This window comes from Pseudophryne corroboree, chromosome 1 (genome assembly GCF_028390025.1).
Source record: "Pseudophryne corroboree isolate aPseCor3 chromosome 1, aPseCor3.hap2, whole genome shotgun sequence".
In the NCBI taxonomy this organism is placed as follows: Eukaryota; Metazoa; Chordata; class Amphibia; order Anura; family Myobatrachidae; genus Pseudophryne; species Pseudophryne corroboree.
Window position 1 is genome coordinate 294,820,872 of NC_086444.1, and position 23,769 is coordinate 294,844,640.

Here is a 23,769-nt window from a genome sequence, read left to right on the forward strand (position 1 = left end):
GGACTCGTCCCCAATTTCTCCCTAAGTGTTAGGCGCCGGGGTCCGCTCGTCGGTGCGGCCCGGCGCCTAGCAACCAGGGACGCCGTGCGCGTACAGCCGCCGGCTCCCTGGCAACGCTAGACGCCGGGCGCACGGAGCCGCTCAGACCCTAGCAACGGGGACGCCACGTTCGGGCCGCGTTCCCCGTTGCTGGGTCTTTTCTAATTGTATAATGGTGTGCTGGCCGTGCAGCATGCAAGCTGCACGGCATTACTTGTGATTACCCAGTCTGGCTCCTGATTGGGGAGCTCACAGTTATAAGCACCCTTTGGACTTCTCACAGACGCCGGTGATAGCTTCCTGTTTGCCTGTGTCGGTTACAGAGAGTTCCAGTCCTGCTCAATCCGGTTGTTCCTGTCCTCAGTGATCCTGTACTCGGAAGTTGTCATCTGTTCCTGGAGTCTGACCGAGCACCTTTAACATCCTGTGGTGTTCGTGAGTCGCGGCGTAGCCGTGTGTTGCGGCTTGACCGCTTACTGTTTATTATTTTGTATCTTTGTGTTCTGGAGCTTTTGCGGAGGATTCCGCTCCCCCTGATCCACTCTGGTATCCAGCGGTGCTGGATAGGAGTTACGGATCAGTGGATCTTTGGTTGTCCTTTTCCCTGGCGGCTAGTCCGCACATACCTTTTGGTTTAGTAACCCCTGGCCTGGTTGCTTAGTCAGAGGGCCCCTTGTTATCACCCTGTCTCGGATTTCCCTTTGTCTCCCATTAAGACCTGAGGGGGCATCGGGGTTGGGCAGACATAATCCGCCCTTCGAACGCGGCTGCCATGGGCTCAAGCAACCATAGTCTCGCAGGGGATTTCTGATAACACGGGCGAGACAACGGAGTTAGGGCGCCAGGGGTTACTAGGCTCTCCTGCTCCCACAACCAGTATATCTTTCCAGTTGGCAATGCTAAATTCCTTTGTCATATAAACAACCCTTTATGAAGCTAAGAACACTGTACGCTGTTTACTTAAGAAGTACCGTAATGGTACGCTATCTGCGTAGCGATCGCTCAGCCGTAGGCGAGACGCTCAAGCGTCACGTTCGCTCACGGCCCAGTGATCACAGGACACGTTATTGGTTATGTCTAGGGGAATGATTCGCTGTAGCGTAGCATACGCTCGAGACCACGAGGAGGTCACCAGCGATGCAGACGCTTACAACACTATACCTTTATGATAAAACCTTATACCAATGAAATACACTGAATACCTTAATGTGAGTACAGGGTGTAAGTGCAACCTTGTGTAACCTGACTAACTACAAAGCTGCTTGAGCGTCACCGACGCTCAAGTGAACACTTAACACTATAGGAAATACACAGATACTGGTTTAGGTTCCAAGGCCTATTAACTGTATTATATCTAATATACTTGTAAAAGGGGATAACAGTACAAATGATACCCTACAATATAACAGAGACTTCCTAACCACAGAACTAAACAATAAATACAAAAAGACAATACTACACTGACCTAAATGCAATACAATACAATACTATCTAATACAATACAATACTAGCCTAGTCTAGGGGAGATATGAGAGAACAGAACAGAGAGAGAGAGAGAGAGAGAGAGATGAGATGAGAGAAATTGGCTCACAGAAAGACAATGATTACGGAGAGAAACTTACGCACAAAGGGTATGATCGCCTGCGCCTCGATATCCAGCTCCCGGCTATCAGCAGATAACCGTTGATGAGAGAGTGAGAGCTGGATGTGGTCGGCCTGCCTATTTATGCCCCACACACAATGCAATCTCCTGGTCCTACAATCCCATTGTCCATTGGCCGAAGGAATTCGGCCCTGTATCATAACAAAAGGTCATAGGGTGATTCATACAGGTGGGCTGTGACGATTTCCAACAGCTCAGGTGGGTGGGAAACTGGGTTTCCCGCCGCATACCTGAGTATGTGTAATTAATAGAAATGGACATAAACTTCTTATGTCCATAACTATTCGCACGAGCGATTAATACGCTCCAAACCAACACCGGAATATTGCTAATTAAATACTCTTCCGATGGGTACCAAACACTGCTGTATGATTCCTGTTAGACCCTTCGTACGATATAAAGAGGGATTCCTCAGCTCTGGGACATTGTATTTTAACCAAACTTTCAGAATCTATCAAAGGGACCATGATCTATAAACTACATTAATTGTGAACATTTGTAACGAATGAGTCGCACGCTACGACTACATAAACTCTACCGTAAATACGCATACCGCGCCTGCGAGTGCACGTTATTGCGGGTATGCGAATCCACGGGAGAGCGCATGCACGCGCAGCGCGGACCAGTGTGCGGTGCAAATATGGCAACGTGCATTGAGACATTTTTCTGACTTTGACACAGTACTCAGACCTCTGCCATAAGATCTCCTCTGGTCTGGAGTACGGGAATCATAACACTAAGGTGGTGTCAGCGTTTCACCTGAACCAGCCTATTGTGGTGCCGGCGGCCACTAGTGAATTGGAGGACTCCAAGTTGCTAGACGTTGTCAGGGCCCTGAAAATATATGTTTCCAGGACGGCTGGAGTCAGAAAATCTGACTCGCTGTTTATCCTGTATGCACCCAACAAGCTGGGTGCTCCTGCTTCTAAGCAGTCTATTGCTCGCTGGATTTGTAGTACAATTCAGCTTGCACATTCTGTGGCAGGCATACCACAGCCAAAATCTGTAAATGCCCATTCCACAAGGAAGGTGGGCTCATCTTGGGCGGCTGCCCGAGGGGTCTCGGCTTTACAACTTTGCCGAGCAGCTACTTGGTCAGGGGCAAACACGTTTGCAAAATTCTACAAATTTGATACCCTGGCTGAGGAGGACCTGGAGTTCTCTCATTCGGTGCTACAGAGTCATCCGCACTCTCCCGCCCGTTTGGGAGCTTTGGTATAATCCCCATGGTCCTTACGGAGTTCCCAGCATCCACTAGGACGTCAGAGAAAATAAGAATTTACTCACCGGTAATTCTATTTCTCGTAGTCCGTAGTGGATGCTGAGCGCCCATCCCAAGTGCGGATTGTCTGCAATACTTGTAAATAGTTATTGTTAACTAAAGGGTTATTGTTGAGCCATCTGTTGAGAGGCTCAGTTGTTTTCATACTGTCAAACTGGATATAGTATCACGAGTTGTACGGTGTGATTGGTGTGGCTGGTAAGAGTCTTACCCGGGATTCTAAATCCTTCCTTATTATGTCTGCTCGTCCGGGCACAGTGTCCTAACTGAGGCTTGGAGGAGGGTCATGGTGGGAGGAGCCAGTGCACACCAGGTAGTCATAAATCTTTCTAGAGTGCCCAGCCTCCTTCGGAGCCCGCTATTCCCCATGGTCCTTACGGAGTTCCCAGCATCCACTACGGACTACGAGAAATAGAATTACTGGTGAGTAAATTCTTATTTTTTCACCAATGTATTTAGTATTGCTGCACATACTGTAATGAGGGAAGAGTTATCATTTTCACAGAATACATGTATCAAATCCGTCTCATACAGCTGTTTCTGTAGAATACCAGCAGAAGTGTGTGAACGTGCTGAAGACTACTAAAACTGAGCATATTGTAATCTGGTCTTCACAATGTAATTGTAAAAGAATAAAGCACATTATTAGTGTGTAGATTTAAACTATTAAACTATTAAGGTATTGTGAAACTTGTGTATAATCTGTTATATAAGCTTGTAGAGCAAGTCAAACGACTAAAAAAAAAAAATATATATATATATATATATATACAGTATATATATATATATATATATATATATATATATATTGCTTGCACGGATTTATGACTAATGGGTTTCTGTATCTATTATTAAGGAGCGAAGAAAAGTGCTTGGTGCGCAGTGGATTAGTGCAACTCATGGACCGATTGTGCAGCCTGAGCAACCAGGCAGAGTCCAGCTCCAGTGAAAAACAGACCAAAAAACAGAAAGTGGCGACCATGGCATGGGCAGCCTTCCAGGTGCTGGCCAACAGATGTGTAGAGTGGGAGAAGGAAGAAGGTATAGATATCTTTTCTGAAAGTTATATGCTCTGTTCTGTTTTTTTACATTTCTTTTTTAATGACAATGTTTTTAATATCTTTTTCTATGATTTTTTTGGATACTGACACACATTGAAGGTGGTTCCACAGAGGCCGTACATTCTGGTTTAGCTCGACAGGTGTCCACCCTTTTAACCAACCATCTGGCACGAGCCACCGAATGTTGTGGAAACCAGGCTGCTGGAAATGATGCTTTGCAAGATGTTCTCAGCCTCCTGAATGACCTTTCTAGGTAATTGACAGTTGCCACCTTGAAGTGTCACTAGGATAGATAATATTATAGTGAGTAAAGTTACAATGCCAAATTAAGGTGTTAAGTAGGGTATAATTCTAAAACCTTGAGAAAAGGGATAATGTAATTGAGTGAAACATTGACTTCACTTTTTTTTAAAAACCATTGAGGATAAATTATACTGCTGAACAAATATGCAATTATCTGTGTATTTGACAATGTCCTTGGCTACACAGTGTAATCACAAATCATGTAGTCATCTGATCTGAATGGAAACTGAAACACAACTCATTCCCTCATGTTTTAGGTTAATCAGTCATTTATTTTAGTGACTGTGATATGGTTTGGTGCATTGTGGCTATTCTGCTGTTCCCAGACATACCAAGTACAATCTGTTATATAATCATGTATAATAATGTGTGTCTAGCATAGAGGCTATGGACATCATACACGCTGGCTCCCCGGTGGTGTCTGCCGCAGCGCAACAAGCAATGGCAAAACCAAAACCCCTGCAATAACTAGCGACTCGGCAAATGACGAGTCCAAAATGCTAGTTTAATATAAATTACAGCATGGGTAACTTAAAGGAGCCAGGCAATGCTTGTCTAAAGTCACATAAATGTTCAAAACACTAACTTAAGCAGTTCTAAAGTAGACTTAATGTATCCAGTCACTGCAAAGTGATACAGTAGACAGCATATTGACTTTAGTATCAGAGGCCTTTGAAGGTGTTAATGCTAGTCTTAATCTAATCAAATAAACCGTGAAATACATAGAATTAATACATTCAAATTAATAAATTAATTGTTGTAATCAGTTGCCTGTGTAAGTAGTCAGTAGATTCTTCTTGATACAGTTATAGTTATATGCTAATCATATTATTTTAATCATATAGGAGTCAAATAGGTAAAGCAATACTCAGCCAGCCAGCTTGTGTCTCCAAGCTTCTGTCGCTACTGTTGGATCAACGCCCTTCCCCAAAGCTTGTCCTCATCATCCTTCAGCTGTGCCGTGCTGCCCTGCCTCTGATGAGTGTGGAGGACTGTGGTAATGTGGAGCTTCCCCCTTGGAGCTACTCTGTATCCTCCCTGAACAGTGAGCAAGAAGATCCCAGTGATCCAGCCTCGAAGATTGCATCCTTGTTGTTGGCTAAACTAGCTGACTATGTTGTCCCAGGTAACGCTCAGTGTATTGGGCAGATGTGAAGACTTGTTGCTGAAATGAAACGCATTTTTCAAAACAGTAGCAATGAATGTCAGTATGACATTGTGTGTCTATCAATTGGTGATAGACACACAACATGCATGGCAGAGGGAATTCATACGTAATGCTGGTGGATGCGATGCGGTTGGTCATTTGACCGACACCGGCATCCTGATGCACTGAATCCGGACAGGTCAGCTAAGTATTTTACTCTCCTACCTTAACCCCCTAACCCTCCCTTCCCGCAGCCTAACCCTCCCAGGTGGTGCCTAAATCTAACCGTCCCTTCCCCACAGGCTAACCTTAACCCTCCCCAGGGGTGCCTAACCCTAACTTTCCCCGTCATTCTGACCGCCTCCCCATGTGAGATATCTGTATTTTCTTGAACACTCCTTTTATCTGTCTCTATAATTGACCACTAGTACAACTAAATATGTCAAATACATAAATACAAAAAATCATATTATGTCTTTGAGGATATTGGAAATCATCAATGCAATCAGCAGTAGCTAAAAGATGTATCTTGTACTAAAGCTGTGTTTTTCTGTGTTTTATTATTTTGCAGGATGTCAGACTGTACTTTCTCCCACTGCCTCTGAGCCAGACAATAACTTATCTAAAAGCAGTCCAAAGAGTTCTCAGAAGGGGGATAAGGATTCTGGGGAAGAGAGTGAAGCAGTAGACGGCAAGCTGTCAATTTTTATCCACAAACGAGAAGATCAGTCTTCTCATGAAGTCCTGCAGCCTTTACTGAGGTAATGCAGGGGTACAGTTGAAGAAATTGTGCAGCTGGTATTAATATACATTTCAGTTAAAGTATGCATAAATTATAATACCCCAATGTCAGGAGATCCTGTTAAAGCCCCTCCCCAATTCGTTTTCATTCATGCAAATTACAAATTCACTGGAGGTGGGGAAACTCTGAAGGCCTCATTACTATTTATGTAGTAAATATAAGTAAGTTTTTTTTTTCTGGGACCAGTTTGGCTTTTCATGGGTATTTCACTTGAATTAAATTCCACATTTTATGTTAATTTATGTGTAAGTAATGAAAATAAGGAAACAATGTATAATATATATGGTAAATATGGGTACATTTATTAATATATAAAAGTTTACTATGTAACAATCCCCATAACGGCAAACAGCATTGTTTCTGAAAGCATAATTTAAGTTTTATTTATTAGTGCTAGATAAAGGACATGAAATTAAACAGGTACTATGGTAATGTACTGTACACAGAAGTGCCACACAAAGATTACACAGATCCTTCTGGAGTATACAAAGTATATAGCTATAGTCAAAAGTTTGTAAAATGAGAATTATTAAGTTGCTAAGTACTGTAGTAGAATTAATGAACAAAAAAAAACAATTGTCATCGCTTCATAAATCTGACCAGCGATCTTCTGTCACCTGTTGTGTTTACACCTTCAGAACTCTATATAGCTGGTGTTTGGGTGAAATGTTTAACTTTTGATATGCACCCCAGTAAAAAACATTTGCAGTTGAATATTTCGTAGGACGTTCGTTATAATGATCAGTATACCGTACGTGCACAATGTAAATCTACAGATTCTGCTAAGTACATAGCTTCCATATATCATTGATGATGTTTTGCCAAATACTGTATACATTGTTGTGACTTAGTCCTCTGCTTTATAGTAGTTCAGAAGGACGACCCTTCCGTCTTGGCACTGGTGCAAACATGGAAAAAGTGGTGAAGATGGATCGAGATATGACTAAAGTTAGTATTTATTTATTGTCTAGCTTAATGGTCACTACCCCAGTGGAATCCCACCACTGTTCTACTTTGATTGGGGAGTCACCCCAGTGCACGTTTCAAGGCCCATTTCTCATACGTCCTAGAGGATGCTGGGGACGACATCAAGACCATGGGGTATAGACGGGATCCGCAGGAGACATGGGCACTCTAAAGACTTTTCATTGGGTGTGAACTGGCTCCTCCCTCTATGCCCCTCCTCCAGACTTCAGTTTTAGAAATGTGCCCAGGTCGACTGGATGCACTCTTGAGTAGCTCTACTGAGTTTCTCTGAAGAGACTTATGTTAGGTTTTTTTATTTTCAGGGAGATCTGCTGGCATCAGACTCCCTACTTCGTGGGACTGAGGGGGCAGAAGTAGGAACCAACTTCCTTAGAGTTTAATGGCTCTGCTTCTGGCTGACAAGACACCATTAGCTCCTGAAGGGAACTAAACGCTAGCCGTGTCTAGATGCTCACTCCCACAGCACGCTGTCACCCCCCCTCACAGAGCCAGAAGTCAGAAGACAGGTGAGTATCTACAATCAAGTAAGTGACGGCTAAAGGTACCACGCAGCTGGCGGGAACGCAGCGCGCCATGTTGCCCACACATACACAGGCACTGCAGGGTGCAGGGCGCGGGGGGGCACCCTGGGCAGCATGAAACCTATGGAAACTGGCATAAATAAGGGGCATAAGTTGCTGAGGCACAGTCCTACTCCCACCAGTATAAAAAATTATCTCATAAAAGCTGAGGAGAAACACACAATGGAAGAGTGGAGCTTCCTCCTCAGTCAGCCAGCACACTGCTCAGTGCCATTTTCTCTCTCTCCTCAGGCTACAGAGACCAGGCTGGTCCTCCTCCACTACTGAACAAGTATCAGGGTGCAAAACAGGGGGGGGGGGCCCACAGTGAATTTGGTGCTATATAATTGTGTGATTAACATTATAAAGCGCTAAATGTCAGTGGGCATTTTGCGTTCACAGACATTGTGTTACTGGCGCTGGGTTGTGAACTGGCAAATCCCATCTGTGTCCCTCTGACAGATTTTACTGTGGGTCTGTCCCCTATAAATCCCGGAGTGTCTGTGGTGTGGTTCTGCACGTGTGTGACATGTCTGTGGCTGGGAACTCTGTGGAGACATGGTAGGGACACAGAGGTGTAATATGACACCAAGAGCCTGATTGGGAGGAAGGTTAAATGATAGTGTGAATCATATCAGTAAGAGGTTGGACTGAATCTCATACAGAAAATGAAAATAATCTGTTGAAGATGTGATTTTTAATAGTTCTGCCTTTCATCCACAGGGACCTTTCTGGGTCACATACAAATTTGCACAAGTAGTACAAACTGATACCGACACGGACTCTGACACTAGTGATTCCAGGGGAAATAGGTCCTTAGTTAGCAAAAAAAGCATTCAAAACATGTTTTAGCTATAAAGGAGGTGTTAGAAGTTACGAAGCCCCCTCTTTTACCACAAGGAGAGGGTTTACTTTAGTAAAGAAGTAATGTAATTTTCCCTCCACCTCAGGTCTGATTTAACCTGAAAAGAAATTTCAGATTCCCAAAAGGAATTCAGGCAGCTTACCTTTTTCCAAAAAAGGTGCGAGTCACCCCGCATTTTAGACAGGGCCCTGTCATAAAAGAGAAAAGGTGTTTCTCCCTGTGCCTGGAATGGCTTTACGTAAGGAGCCGACAGACCGCAAGTGAGTGAGGTAATTTATTGATGTGGCCAATGGGACACTACTCAGGCCTACCATTGTCTGTGAGTGGGTGAGTAGTGCTATTGAAAAGTGGTCAGAAAACTTGTCATTAGACACTGACACAATAGATGGAGACGAGATACTCCTAACGTTAGCTCATATCAAAGACGCTGCTGCGTACGTACTAGAATCCATGAAATATATTGGTTTCTTGGGATCAAGAACCGCTACCATGGCAGTATCGGCTCGGAGGGCGTTGTGGATTCGACAGTGGAATGCTGATGTAGATTCCAAAATAAAATTTGGAGGCTCTCCCGTATAAAGTTGAGGCCTTGTTTGGTGATGGGCTGGATGCGTTAGTCTCGGCGGCTACCGCAGGTAAGTCGACATTCTTGCCTTATGCTCCTACACCGGCGAAAAAGACACCACTCTCACATACAGTCCTTTCGGCCCAACAAATACAAAAAGGCCAAAGGTCTCCCCTTTTTTTGCAGGTAGGGGAAGGAGAAAAGGAAAGAAATCTGCAGCGTCTCCCGGATCGCAGGGGCAGAAGTCCACCCCTGCTTCTACGAAATCTGCAGCATAACGCTGGGGATCCCTTGCGGGAGTCCGCTCGGGTGGGAGCACGTCTGAAACTTTTCAGCCAAATCTGGATCAATCTGGCCTGGACCAATGGGTCTTACAAATAGTGTCCCATGGGTACAAGCTAGCGTTTCAAGACGTCCCCCCATGCCGATTTTTCAAATCGACCTTGCCAGCTTCTCTTCCGGGAAGAGAGGCAGTAACAACGGCAATTAAAAAATTATGTCAGGATCAGGTCATTGTCCTGGTACCCTTGGCACAGTAAGGAGAAGGTTTTTTTATTCAAACCTCTTCGTAGTTCCGAAGCCGGACAACTCGGTCAGACCGATTTTAAACCTGAAAATCTGAATCTCTACCTGAAAAGGTTCAAGTTCAAGATGGAATCCCTGAGGGTAGTGATTTCCAGTCTGGAAGAGGGGGACTTCATGGTGTCAGTAGACATAAAAGATGCTTACTTGCATGTTCCCATTTATCCTCCTCACCAAGCTTATCTGAGATTCACAGTACATGATTGCCATTACCAGTTTCAGACGTTGCCGTTCGGACTCTCCACGGCACCGAGGTTATTCACCAAGGTGATGGCGGAGATGATGGTCCTCCTTCGTTAAAAAGGAGTCAATATAATTCCTTATCTGGAAGATCTCCTGATAAAAGCGAGATCCAGGGAACAGTTGGTACAGAACATTGCACTCTCCCTGTCAATACTCCAACAACACGGTTGGATCATGAACTTTCCAAAGTCGCAGTTGGAACCGACGACAAGATTGTCCTTTTTAGGGATGATTCTGGACACAGAAGTACGGAGAGTATTTCTTCCAGTGAAAAAGGCTCTGGAAATCCAGAAAATGGTCATACAAATATTGAAACCAACAAGCGTGTTGATCCATCAATGCATTCGGTTGTTGGGGAAAATGGTAGCGGCCTACTAGGCCATACAGTTTGGCCGATTTCATGCCAGAGTATTCCAGTGGGACCTGTTGGACAAGTGGTCCGGATCCCACCTACACATACACCAGAAAATAATCCTGTCGTCAAAAGACAGAATTTCGCTCCTGTGGTGGCTACACAGTTCTCGCCTACTAGAGGGACGCAGGTTTGGGATTCAAGACTGGGTCCTAATAACCACGGATGCAAGTCTCCGAGGCTGGAGAGCTGTCACACAGGGGGAAAGCTTCCAAAGAAAATGGTCAAGTCAGGAAGCCTACCTTCACATAAAAGTTCTGGAATTGAGAGCCATTTACAACGGCCTTCTACAAGCGGTACATCTTCTTCAAGATCCCGTGCAGATCCAGTCGGACAATGTAACAGCAGTCGTGTACATAAACAGGCAAGGCGGAACAAAAAGCAGAGCGGCAATGGCAGAGGTGACAAGGATTCTCCTCTGGGCAGAAAGACATGTTAGAGCTCTGTCAGCAATTTTCATTCCGGGAGTGGACAACTGGGAAGAAGACTTCCTCAGCAGACACGATCTCCATCCAGGAGAGTGGGGCCTCCACCAAGAAGTCTTCGCAGAGGTGACGAGTCTTTGGGGAGTTCCTCAAGTAGACATGATGGCATCTCGTCTAAACAAGTAGCTTCAGAGATCTTGTTCCAGGTCGAGAGACCCTCAAGCAATAGCAGTGGATACACTGGTGACCCAGTGGGTGTTTCGGTTGGTATATGTTATCCCTCCACTTCCACTGATTCCAAAAGTTCTCAAAATAATAATAAGAACAAGAGCTTGAGCAATCTTCATTGCCCCAGACTGGCCAAGGAGGGCTTGGTATCCAGATCTTCAGGAGTTGCTCATAGAAGATCCTCTGCTTCTTCCTCCTCGAGAGGACCTACTACAGCAGGGGCCGGGTGTGTATAAAGACTTACCGCTGCTACGTTTGACGGCATGGCTGTTGAGCGTCGGATCCTAGCCCGAAAGGGTATTCCCAAGGAAGTCATCCCCACTCTAATTCAGGCCAGGAAAGTAATAACGTCTAAACATTACCACCGTATTTGGAGAAAATGTGTCTTGGTGTGAATCCAAGAAGGCTCCTACGGAAGAGTTTGAGTTGGGACGTTTTCACCATTTTCTGCAGGCTGGTGTGGATGCGGGCCTTAGATTGGGGTCAATCAAGGTCCAGATTTCGGCCTTATAAGTTTTCTTTCAAAAACAATTGGCCTCCTTTCCAGAGGTTCAGACGTTCGTGAAAGGGTTTCTGCACATCCAGCCTCCATTTGGGCCTCCGGTGGCACCATGGGACCTTAATGTGGTGTTGCAGTTCCTTCAATCGGGTTGGTTTGAGCCTCTACAAGAAATAGAGTTGAAGTTTCTCACTTGGAAATTGGTGATGCTTTTGGCTTTGGCATCCGCAAGGCGGGTGTCTGAATTGGGGGCCTTGTCCCACAAGAGCCCTTACCTGATCTTCCATGAAGATAGGGCAGAGTTGAGAACTCGTCAACATTTTCTTCAAAAGGTGGTTTCCTCTTTCCACATAAACCAACCTATTGTGGTGCCAGTTGCTACTGACACGTTCGCTGAGTCAAAGTCTCTAGATGTGGTTAGAGCTTTGAAGATTTATGTCGCTAGAACAGCTCGAATACGGAAAAAAGAGGTTTTGTTTGTCCTGTATGCTCCCAACAAGATTGGGTGTCCTGCTTCCAAGCAGACTATTGCGCGCTGGAGTAGAGGTACGATTCAGCAATCTCATTCTACGGCTGGATTGCCGTTACCGCTGTCAGTGAAGGCCCATTCTACTAGGAAGGTGGGCTCCTCCTGGGCGGTTGCCCGGGGGGTCTCGGCATTACAACTTTGCCGAGCAGCTACTTGGTCAGGGTCAAACACATTTGCAAAATTCTACAAGTTTGACACCTTGGCCGATGAGGACCTAAAGTTTGTCAATCGGTGCTGCAGGGTCATCCGCACTCTCCCGCCCGTACAGGAGCTTTGGTATGGACCCCATGGTCTTGATGTCGTCCCCAGCATCCTCTAGGACAGGCATGTCCAAACTGCGGCCCTCCAGCTGTTGAGAAACTACACATCCCAGCATGCCCTGACACAGCTTTAGCATTCTCTGACAGCAAAATTGTGTCAGGGCATGCTGGGATGTGTAGTTTCACAACAGCTGGAGGGCCGCAGTTTGGACATGCCTGCTCTAGGACGTATGAGAAAATAGGATTTTGATAACCTACCGGTAAATCCTTTTCTCCTAGTCCGTAGAGGATGCTGGGCGCCCTTCCCAGTGCGTACTTTACCTGCAGTTTAGTTATTACAGTTACACAAGTTGTGTTATCTTGGTTTCAGCATGTTGCTGCAATTAGTTCATGCCTGTTGGCGTGTGTTATGTTGAATGCCTTGTGTGCGGCATGTTTGAGGGTGTGAGTTGGTAGATATCTCACCACTAGTTAAGTAATTCCTTTCCTCGAAATGTCAGTCTCCCTGGGCACAGTTCCTACAACTAAGGTCTGGAGGCGGGGCATAGAGGGAGGAGCCAGTTCACACCCAATGAAAAGTCTTTAGAGTGCCCATGTCTTCTGCTGATCCCGTCTATATCCCATGGTCTTGATGTCGTCCCCAGCATCCTCTACGGACTAGGAGAAAAGGATTTTACCGGTAGGTTATCAAAATCCTATTTTTTTTCAACTTGTCTCACACCCACCTCCCTGATCCTCCTCTGCTGCTTCCCAGCATTTGCTGTGTCACGTCACATAGTCACGTGCACCATGGTCAGGAATAAGGGGTTCTGAACCAGGGTGCTCCCACAAATTGAAAACTAGTGGACAATCCTTACATTAATGAAATGGGACAAGACATTGTGCAGTACCCCTGGGGCAACCCTATCAGTGAATAATAATAATATATTTAGAGGTTTTTAACTTGGTAAATATGGGCAATAAAGACAGAATATTCATGTTTTTTTCTCAAAAAAGCAGAAAAATTGGTATAATGATGAGGACTGGGTGTAATGATGTAGGACGTGTGTGGGGTGTTGTATTGTTGGAAAATGCGTTTTTTAACTTGAATGAGGGACCTAAAAGTATTTTTTCCAATATTTTGTGAAACTGTATGTGAACACTAAAATACATCCCTGTAGAGACAATTTAATGTACCCTTAAATACGCTTAACACTTTTATTTGCTGAAATATCCTTTACACGTTAATGTAACATGCAATGTAACACTATGAAAGTCATGTATAACTGAATTCAGTATTAGATGTGCAGGTTCTAGTTACCAGCCCATCAAAATGATGGAACAAAATAACTGTAATGTCAGTACTGGCGGCTGTGCACACCCGGACAGTGCAACACTTTAGATGCTCCCTCAGGCAACATTTGATGGCCACCAGCGCACAAAACACTTGAATTCCCGCCATGGAGGCGAGGAGCAGCGTTCGCCTTTTATTGTGTAGGATATGTGTGCTGCATGTATATATTTGAAGTACCGTATTGTATTTCACGACCAATTGTTTTTGTTGTAGAGTGGATGCTGTGAAGTAATCACTGAAGAATCGTCTGCTGCTCTCCGGAAAGCCACCAAATGGGCCCAGTCTGGTCTTATAGTTAGCGTTGGGCCTCCAGTTGAAATAGTGAGCCCAGAAGTTGCAAGCAACCTTTCTACTGGAGACAAAAAGAAAACTGCCCAAACCTCCATCTGCAGAGAGAGAAACTCAGAGCTTGCTAGGTACAAAGATTTTAAATCACACAAACAGCCCAACAACAAATTTGTTTCGTTGGCAAGGATATTTGAATGTATTTAGGGTGTTTTGGGGTAGCTTTTTTTAAATTGGATCTAGTTCTTGAGATAATGGATACCCTTAATTAATAGGGAACATAGCCATAATGCATGCAAATGGGAATCTACCAGAACATTCTAGATGGTTAGACACATGAATATTCTAGGTGTTTACTCTGCGATAATTGTAGAATATTTTAGATCTGTTTGAGAATCAGTAACATTCTATGGAACATTAGGGTTATAGCGGCTTAGCTGGAGTTTGGCCACTTTCAATTTTGCAGAACACCACCGTCTCTATACCCCTTCAGCCTACTGGGATATTCCATTTTTTTGTAAGGTGCTCGCCAGGAATTGGATTTCTCATCAGCTGTGGCAGCTATTGGAAGTCGGATGGTCTTTGCCTGTATTTCACACCCTCCTTCATCTGTCCTTTATCTTTCTTTATGTTTCCATTCATGCCTGATAAGAAGAAGGACATTACAAAGGTTTTTTTCCTACCTTCCCCAGTGGTCCTTCCAAATTGTCTAATGTGCAGTCTGGTGCTGGCATCCTATGCACAGCTTGCTAGGCTTTAGGTCTGTGGTAATGGTCACCTGCTTGGGATTCCACTGAAATAGCAGAGCCAGCCTAAGTAGAACCAGTCTATTGCAGAGCTTTTGCAGTGTTTCAGTTTTTTGTTTTTTTTATAGATGAAAGGGAAAAGGGGGGTTGCCATACTGGTGCCCAAACTCCCAGTGTTCCCTAAGGGATTCGGAGAAAAAGATTTAAAATTAGTAGAAGAGTACACTATTCAGCTACATTAGATGTGTATTGGTCCTGGTTCATGAGCACATAATTAAGCTAGCTCCACCTATTTTCTAGTCATGATTTTTGTTGTTGTTGCTTTACAATAGAAACAAGTTTTGTTGAAATGTGACTTCATATTGATAAATTTCTTTGTTCTATTAGAACTGATCCTGTGCGTCCTTTCATTAGTGGGCATGTAGCAAATAGCATGGCTGCAGAAGTCATTGCTCTACTTCACAGTTTGCTGATGGCCCCAGAGTCTAATGCAGCACAGATATGGACAACAACTGCAGAAAAGGTAGTCCAACAAAGCATGTTGTGATTTTTGTTTTCACTTTAGTTTTGTATGAAAAGAAAAGTCAGTCTTAAATTGTTGTCATGTATATCTTAAATTGTTGACCATGTATACCTGTAGTGCCCAGACTTTTGAAGTCAGTGATCTTTAAAAGCTAAAAAGCTTTTGTGATTTACCAGGGCGGGACATTAGTACATACCCGAAAAAGGAAGCGTGACCTTGCTGCACAAGGTGTAGGGATAGTATCGCGTGAAATAACACATTGACTGACCGACCACAGTAATAAACACACTTCCCCACACAGGAAAAACTAAAACACATTTTCCCCTAAAAGGTAAACCTCAAACACATTGCCCCACACAGGAAAAAGGCTCAAACACATTGCCCCACACAGGAGTAAAACACCTTGCCTCACACAGGAGTAAAACACATTGCCCCACACAGGAGTAAAACACATTGCCCCACACAGGAGTAAAACACATTGCCCCACACAGGAGTAAAACACATTGCCCCACACAGGAGTAAAACACATTGCCCCACACAGGAGTAAAACGCATTGCCCCACACAGGAGTAAAACACATTGCCCCACACAGGAGTAAAACGCATTGCCCCACACAGGAGTAAAACACATTGCCCCACACAGGAGTAAAACACATTGCCCCATACAGGAAAAAATTATTATTGTCCCCACAAAAATATGTTACTAATATATTAAATTGCACCAGCCAGATTGAGCTGTCAGAGAGGAGCTCCCAAGTACAGCAGCAGCCTCCGTGCGGCAGGCGGGATGGCAGACTGCTGCGGTTACCATGCCCACCAGTCTTGGTCCCTGTCAACCCGGCTCTTCAGCTGCATCACATGTGACAGCCTCAGCCAATAAGCATGAGCCTAATTCCTATTAGCTATTGCAGTCACAGAGACAGCCTACAATAAAAATCAGCTTGGTTCTTATTAGCTATTGCTGGGCTGGCTTCTGCAGACTGCGTCCACAGCATTTGACTGGTCACATGTTCGCAATCGACCTTTGGCCACCTCTAATGTATACCTCAAAATGTTTACATGTTAAACTTGCTTCATATGGAAGGTACTGGTGGTTTATAAAATAGTGTTTTATGTATCTTCCTATATATCATTCAGATGTAATGTATAATATGTGTTCTGGTTTCTTTTATTTCTTCAATTATGCAGGTTCTTTCCCGTGCCCTAATGCATATACCACAGCTGGGCAAGTATGCTGAGAGCATTTTGGAGAACGGGAGTGGTAGTGGCAGAAAGCTGGCCAAACTACAGGGCATAGCAAGGCAAGCTGTTGCTGCTCTGTGTGCTCTAGGAGGGTTCAAGGAGACTATTAAAATAGGTTCAGAAGTCCAGGTAACACCATTTCCATGTTGTGTGCTGTGTTGCTTACCAAAAATTCAGCTGTATGTTGGTCAAAACTATATTCCTCTGTTAGTCCTTATTCTAATTTTTTTTTGCGCAAAATCAGATACCACCTTAGGAACAACTTATGTTAAGAATGCTTTTTAGTTATCTCTAGACTCCCTGGTATGCTTCCTATAAACTGGTGCTCACAATGGTATATGGAGGTCTTACGAAGTCTCTATACAGAGAAAAGAAATACACTATACTTCTTTGAATCTAAACTATACCACTTATATGGCATCATATGAGCTGTGTGGCTTTGTTTGTCATAGATCATAGACCAGAGGTTTCCAAACACAGTCTTCAAGGCACCCCAATGGTCCAGGTTTTAAGTATATCCATGCTTGGCCATCTGTGACTTCATTAGTACCTCGGTCACTTTGATTTAACCATTTGTGCTGAGTCATGGATATCTTTAAAACCTGGACTGTTAGGAAACCTTGAGGACCCGGGTTTGGAATCCTCGGTCATAGACTGATATTGTATTCTCTTGCCAAGTCAACTTTCTACAAAAATAAAACCATGTGAAATTACATCTGGTGTTGGAGCTTTGTTCTCTTGACCAGATTAATCCTCAAGATCTGGCATTTTTTTATTCCTAAGTTATCTCATAAGGTTACTTTGAATATTCAACATATTTTTCTTCGTATTGTGTCATCCTTGTCACTTGTATGCAAGATGTTTATCAGGCTTGAAACAATTCCGAAATATGTCACCATTTTTTCCTGTTAGGTGCTTGGTAAAGGTGTATCGGGAAGTATTGGAGTAGTTGTATCCATTAATGAACAAGAAGGTATTGCAACTGTGAAATTCCCGCCTCTAGATTTTAGAAAATCTTCCAAGTCATCTGACACACTGACTATCCCATTGTTTAGACTCTTTGTTCCACGCTCAGAGGTAAGCAGTTGTATTGTAATGTACATAAATGATTAGTAAATATTTGGCCAAACTACATTGCAAATATAATGTACCTTTCAGCTCTTTTAATATACTAGTACTGTACTAGTATCCAGAAAAGAAAACTAAAGAATTTATTTTCTGCCATCATTACTGTACTTTGAAGATTGCAGACGTTAGTTTAAGCCCTACCATTAAGATGGTGGTAGATTTTATTTTTAAAGTGCTACCAAATGTTTGCAGTGCCATACAAAGTATATACAAAGTAATAGTGTAACCTGACCTATCATAAGTACAATACAGTGTAATATAGGAAATAACAGAGTAATATAATGACAAATTGGATAGGTCATGGGATGAGTGTAGGGCTGCTCACTGTATCTTGTAAAGCAAGCGGTGGTGAGTCTCAGGGAGGGGAAGATAATTAGTCCCTTGGTGAGCCTGTATCCAACTCAGTGGCACATGTACCCCTGGGTCCAAAGGGGCCCACGCCACACACCCTGCACCCATGTTTTCAGTACTTACCTCTCCAGAGTCCCGCGGCAGTGACAATGACTCTGAGCACTAGGTAGTGTCCGTGTCTCCGAGAAAATAGCGTGGCGCCCGTTTTCCTGGCAGTTTGCACATGCACAGGAGGGAAAACCGCTGGGAAAATGTTCACCGCGATATTCTCCCGGATAGTAGTGACGTGTGGTGGGGTGATGCAGAGCCTTTCCTGTCATACTAACGCGTGTGCCAGAGTTTTGACTGTAAAGTACAGGTCGAGTATCCCTTATCCAAAACGCTTGGGACCAGAGGTATTTTGGATATCGGATTTTTCCGTATTTTGGAATAATTAGATACCATAATGAGATATCATGGTGATGGGACCGAAGTCTAAGCACAGAATGCATTTATGTTACATATACACCTTATACACACAGCCAGAAGGTAATTTTAGCCAATATTTTTTATAACTTTGTGCATTAAACAAAGTGTGTGTACATTCACACAATTCATTTATGTTTCACATACACCTTATACACACAGCCTGAGGGTCATTTAATACAATATTTTTAATAACTTTGTGTATTAAACAAAGTTTGTGTACATTGAGCCATCAGAAAACAAAGGTTTCACTATCTCACTTTCACTCAAAAAAGTCCGTATTTCGGAATAATCCGTATTTCGGAATATTTGCATATGGGATACTCAACCTGTATATGAAATATACTAAGAATGTTAGAAATATCTTCTTTTGTATTATTCTAATCATTTTTATAAGCAAAACTCTGGAGTAAAAAGTCTATGGCGCCTATCTTTTCCTCACATCTCTGATCAAACATGGGCAGTCTCTTTATACGCTCCTAATCCATCATATAATAATACAATTAGGCATGCCTACACTAGGAATTAGTAGGCTAGATTGTGAACTAATTACATTTGTCTGTATATCACAAGGATATTACATATTTTATTTTACTTATTTTCAGGCGTTGAAAACTTACTTTTACTTTCTCTATCGTCCTAGTGGATGCTGGGGTTCCTGAAAGGACCATGGGGAATAGCGGCTCCGCAGGAGACAGGGCACAAAAAGTAAAGCTTTAGGATCAGGTGGTGTGCACTGGCTCCTCCCCCTATGACCCTCCTCCAAGCCTCAGTTAGATTTTTGTGCCCGGCCGAGAAGGGTGCAATCTAGGTGGCTCTCCTAAAGAGCTGCTTAGAAAAGTTTAGCTTAGGTTTTTTATTTTACAGTGAGTCCTGCTGGCAACAGGATCACTGCAACGAGGGACTTAGGGGAGAAGAAGTGAACTCACCTGCGTGCAGGATGGATTGGCTTCTTGGCTACTGGACATTAGCTCCAGAGGGACGATCACAGGTACAGCCTGGATGGTCACCGGAGCCTCGCCGCCGGCCCCCTTGCAGATGCTGAAACGAGAAGAGGTCCAGAATCGGCGGCAGAAGACTCCTCAGTCTTCTTAAGGTAGCGCACAGCACTGCAGCTGTGCGCCATTTTCCTCTCAGCACACTTCACACGGCAGTCACTGAGGGTGCAGGGCGCTGGGAGGGGGGCGCCCTGGGAGGCAAATGAAAACCTTTTTTGGCTAAAAATACCTCACATATAGCCTCCGGGGGCTATATGGAGATATTTAACCCCTGCCAGAATCCGTTAAGAGCGGGAGACGAGGCCGCCGAAAAAGGGGCGGGGCCTATCTCCTCAGCACACAGCGCCATTTTCCCTCACAGAAAGGCTGGAGGGAAGGCTCCCAGGCTCTCCCCTGCACTGCACTACAGAAACAGGGTTAAAACAGAGAGGGGGGGCACTAATTTGGCGTTAGAAATATATAAAAAAGATGCTATAAGGGAAAACACTTATATAAGGTTGTCCCTATATAATTATAGCGTTTTTGGTGTGTGCTGGCAAACTCTCCCTCTGTCTCTCCAAAGGGCTAGTAGGTCCTGTCCTCTATCAGAGCATTCCCTGTGTGTGTGCTGTGTGTCGGTACGTGTGTGTCGACATGTATGAGGACGATGTTGGTGAGGAGGCGGAGCAATTGCCTGTAATGGTGATGTCACTCTCTAGGGAGTCGACACCGGAATGGATGGCTTATTTAGGGAATTACGTGATAATGTCAACACGCGCCAAGGTCGGTTGACGACATGAGACGGCCGACAAACAATTAGTACCGGTCCAGACGTCTCAAAAACACCGTCAGGGGTTTTAAAACGCCCGTTTACTTTAGTCGGTCGACACAGACACAGACAGGGACACTGAATCCAGTGTCGACGGTGAATAAACAAACGTATTCCTTATTAGGGCCACACGTTAAGGGCAATGAAGGAGGTGTTACATATTTCTGATACTACAAGTACCACAAAAGAGGGTATTATGTGGGATGTGAAAAAACTACCGTAGTTTTTCCTGAATCAGATAAATTAAATGAAGTGTGTGATGATGCGTGGGTTCCCCCCGATAGAAAATATGGGCGGTATACCCTTTCCCGCCAGAAGTTAGGGCGCGTTGGGAAACACCCCTTAGGGTGGATAAGGCGCTCACACGCTTATCAGAACAAGTGGCGGTACCGTCTATAGATAGGGCCGTCCTCAAGGAGCCAGCTGACAGGAGGCTGGAAAATATCATAAAAAGTATATACACACATACTGGTGTTATACTGCGACCAGCGATCGCCTCAGCCTGGATGTGCAGAGCTGGGGTGGCTTGGTCGGATTCCCTGACTAAAAATATTGATACCCTTGACAGGGACAGTATTTTATTGACTATAGAGCATTTAAAGGATGTATTTCTATATATGCGAGATGCACAGAGGGATATTTGCACTCTGGCATCAAGAGTAAGTGCGATGTCCATATCTGCCAGAAGATGTTTATGGACACGACAGTGGTCAGGTGATGCAGATTCCAAACGGCACAAAGGTGTATTGCCGTATAAAGGAAGAGGAGTTATTTGGGGTCGGTCCATCGGACCTGGTGGCCACGGCAACTGCTGGAAAATCCACCGTTTTTACCCTAAGTCACATCTCTGCAGAAAAAGACACCGTCTTTTCAGCTTCAGTCCTTTCGTCCCTATAAGAGTCATATCTGCCCAGGGATAGAGGAAAGGGAAGAAGACTGCAGCAGGCAGCCCATTCCCAGGAACAGAAGCGTTCCACCGCTTCTGACAAGCTCTCAGCATGACGCTGAGACCGTACAGGACCCCTGGATCCTACAAGTAGTATCCCAGGGGTACAGTTTGGAATGTCGAGACGTTTCCCCTGTGCAGGCTCCTGAAGGCTGCTTTACCAAGGTCTCCCTCCGACAAGGAGGCAGTATGGGAAAAAATTCACGAGCTGTATTCCCAGCAGGTGATAATTAAATTACCCCTCCTACAACAAGAAAAGGGGTATTATTCCACACTATATTGTGGTACTGAAGCCAGAAGGCTAGGTGAGACCTATTCTAAATCTAAAAAAATTTGAACACTTACAAAGGTTCAAATCAAGATGGAGTCACTCAGAGCAGTGATAACGAACCGGGAAGAAGGGGACTATCTGGTGTCCCGAGACATCAGGGATGCTTACCTCCATGTCCCAAATTTGCCCTTATCACTAAGGGTACCTCAGGTTCGTGGTACAGAACTGTCACTATCAGTTTCAGACGCTGCCGTTTGGATTGTCTACGGCACCCCGGGTCTTTACCAAGGTAATGGCCGAAATGACGGTTCTTCTTCGAAGAAAAGGCGTCTTAATTATCCCTTACTTGGACGATCTCCTGATAAGGGCAAAGTCCAGGGAACAGTTGGAGGTCGGAGTAGCACTATCTCGGATACTGTTACAACAGCAGGGGTGGATTCTAAAGATTCCAAAATCGCAGCTGATCCCGACAACAAGTCTCCTGTGCTTAGGGATGATTCTGGACACAGTCCAGAAAAAGGTGTTTCTCCCGGAAGAGAAAGACAGGGAGTTATCCGAGCTAGTCAGGAACCTCCTAAAATCAGTGCATCATTGCACAAGGGCCATGGTAAAAAAAAATGGTGACTTCCTTCGAAGCAATTCCAGTCGGCAGATTTCATGCAAGAACTTTTCAGTGGGATCTGCTGGACAAATGGTCCGGATCGCATCTTCAGATGCATCAGCGGATAACCCTATATCCAAGGACAAGGGTGTCTCTCCTGTGGTGGTTACAGAGTGCTCATCTTCTAGAGGGCCGCAGATTCGGCATTCAGTTTTGGATGTTGGTGACCACGGAGGCCAGCCAGAGAGGCTGGGGAGCAGTCACACAGGGAAAAAATTTCCAGGGAGTGTGATCAAGTCTGGAGATTTTTCTCCACATAAATATAGCTAAGGGTAAATTTATAATGCTCTAAGCTTAGCAAGACCTCTGCTTCAAGGTCAGCCGGTATTGATCCAGTGGGATAAAACATCACGGCAGTCGCCCACGTAAATAGACAGGGCGGCACAAGAAGCAGGAGGGCAGTGGCAAAAACTGCAAGGACTTTTCGCTGGGCGGAAAATCATGTGATAGCACTGTCAGCAGTGTTTCATTCCGGGAATGGAAACTGGGAAGCAGACTTCCTCAGTAGGCACGACCTCCACCCGGCAGAGTGGGAACTTCATGGGGAAGTTTTCCACATAATTGTAAACCGTTGGGAATTACCAAAGGTGGACATGATGGCGTCCCGTCTGAACAAAAAACGGGAAAGGTATTGCGCCAGGTTAAGAGACCCTCAGGCAATAGCTGTGGACGTTCTGGTAACACCGTGGGTGTACCAGTCGGTGTATGTGTTCCATCCTCTGCTTTTCATACCTAAGGTACTGAGAATTATAAGACGTAGAGGGGTAAGAACTATACTCATGGCTCCGGATTGGCCAAGAAGGACTTGGTACCCGGAACTTCAAGAGATGCTCACAGAGGACTTATGGCCTCTGCCGCTAAGAAGGGACTTGTTTCAGCAAGTACCATGTCTGTTCCAAGACTTACCGCAGCTGCGTTTGACGGCATGGCGGTGGAACGCCGGATCCTAAGGGAAAAGGCATTCAGGAAGAGGTCATTCCTACCCTGGTCAAAGCCAGAAAGGAGGTGACCGCACAACATTATCACCACATGTGGCGAAAATATGTTGCGTGGTGTGAGGCCAGGAAGGCCCCACGAAGAAATTTCAACTCGGTCGATTCCTGCATTTCTTGCAAACAGGAGTGTCTATGGGCCTCAAATTGGGGTCCATTAAGGTTCAAATTTCGGCCCTGTCGATTTTTCTTCCAGAAAGAATTGGCTTCAGTTCCTGAAGTCCAGAAGTTTGTCAAGGGAGTATTGCATATACAACCCCCTTTTGTGCCTCCAGTGGCACTGTGGGATCTCAACGTAGTTCTGGGATTCCTCAAAACACATTGGTTTAAAACCAGTCAAATCTGTGGATTTGAAGCATCTCACATGAAAAGTGAACATGCTCTTGGACCTGGCCTGGACCAGGCGAGTGTCAAATTGGTGGTTTTTTTCTCAAAAAAGCCCATATCTGTTTGTCCATTCGGACAGGGCAGAGCTGCGGACTCGTCCCCAGTTCTCTCCCTAAGGTGGTGTCAGTGTTTCACCTGAACCAGCTTATTGTGGTGTCTTGCGCCTACTAGGGACTTGGAGGA

The 23,769-nt window shown here is 44.6% G+C and overlaps 1 protein-coding gene across 4 annotated transcripts in view; it reads left to right on the forward strand.

Annotated features, from left to right (window-relative positions):
• The window catches only part of HECTD4 (HECT domain E3 ubiquitin protein ligase 4), a 547,332-nt gene that overhangs the window by 338,401 nt on the left and 185,162 nt on the right, over positions 1–23,769 (forward strand). For all 4 annotated transcript variants that reach the window (XM_063964358.1, XM_063964361.1, XM_063964359.1 and 1 more), the window contains exons 34-42: positions 3,841–4,025; positions 4,145–4,298; positions 5,194–5,474; positions 6,067–6,256; positions 7,164–7,245; positions 13,999–14,201; positions 15,204–15,339; positions 16,526–16,708; positions 17,492–17,656. In XM_063964358.1, coding sequence (XP_063820428.1) covers positions 3,841–4,025; positions 4,145–4,298; positions 5,194–5,474; positions 6,067–6,256; positions 7,164–7,245; positions 13,999–14,201; positions 15,204–15,339; positions 16,526–16,708; positions 17,492–17,656 — 1,579 coding nt within the window. The remainder of the gene's footprint in view (positions 1–3,840; positions 4,026–4,144; positions 4,299–5,193; positions 5,475–6,066; positions 6,257–7,163; positions 7,246–13,998; positions 14,202–15,203; positions 15,340–16,525; positions 16,709–17,491; positions 17,657–23,769) is intronic.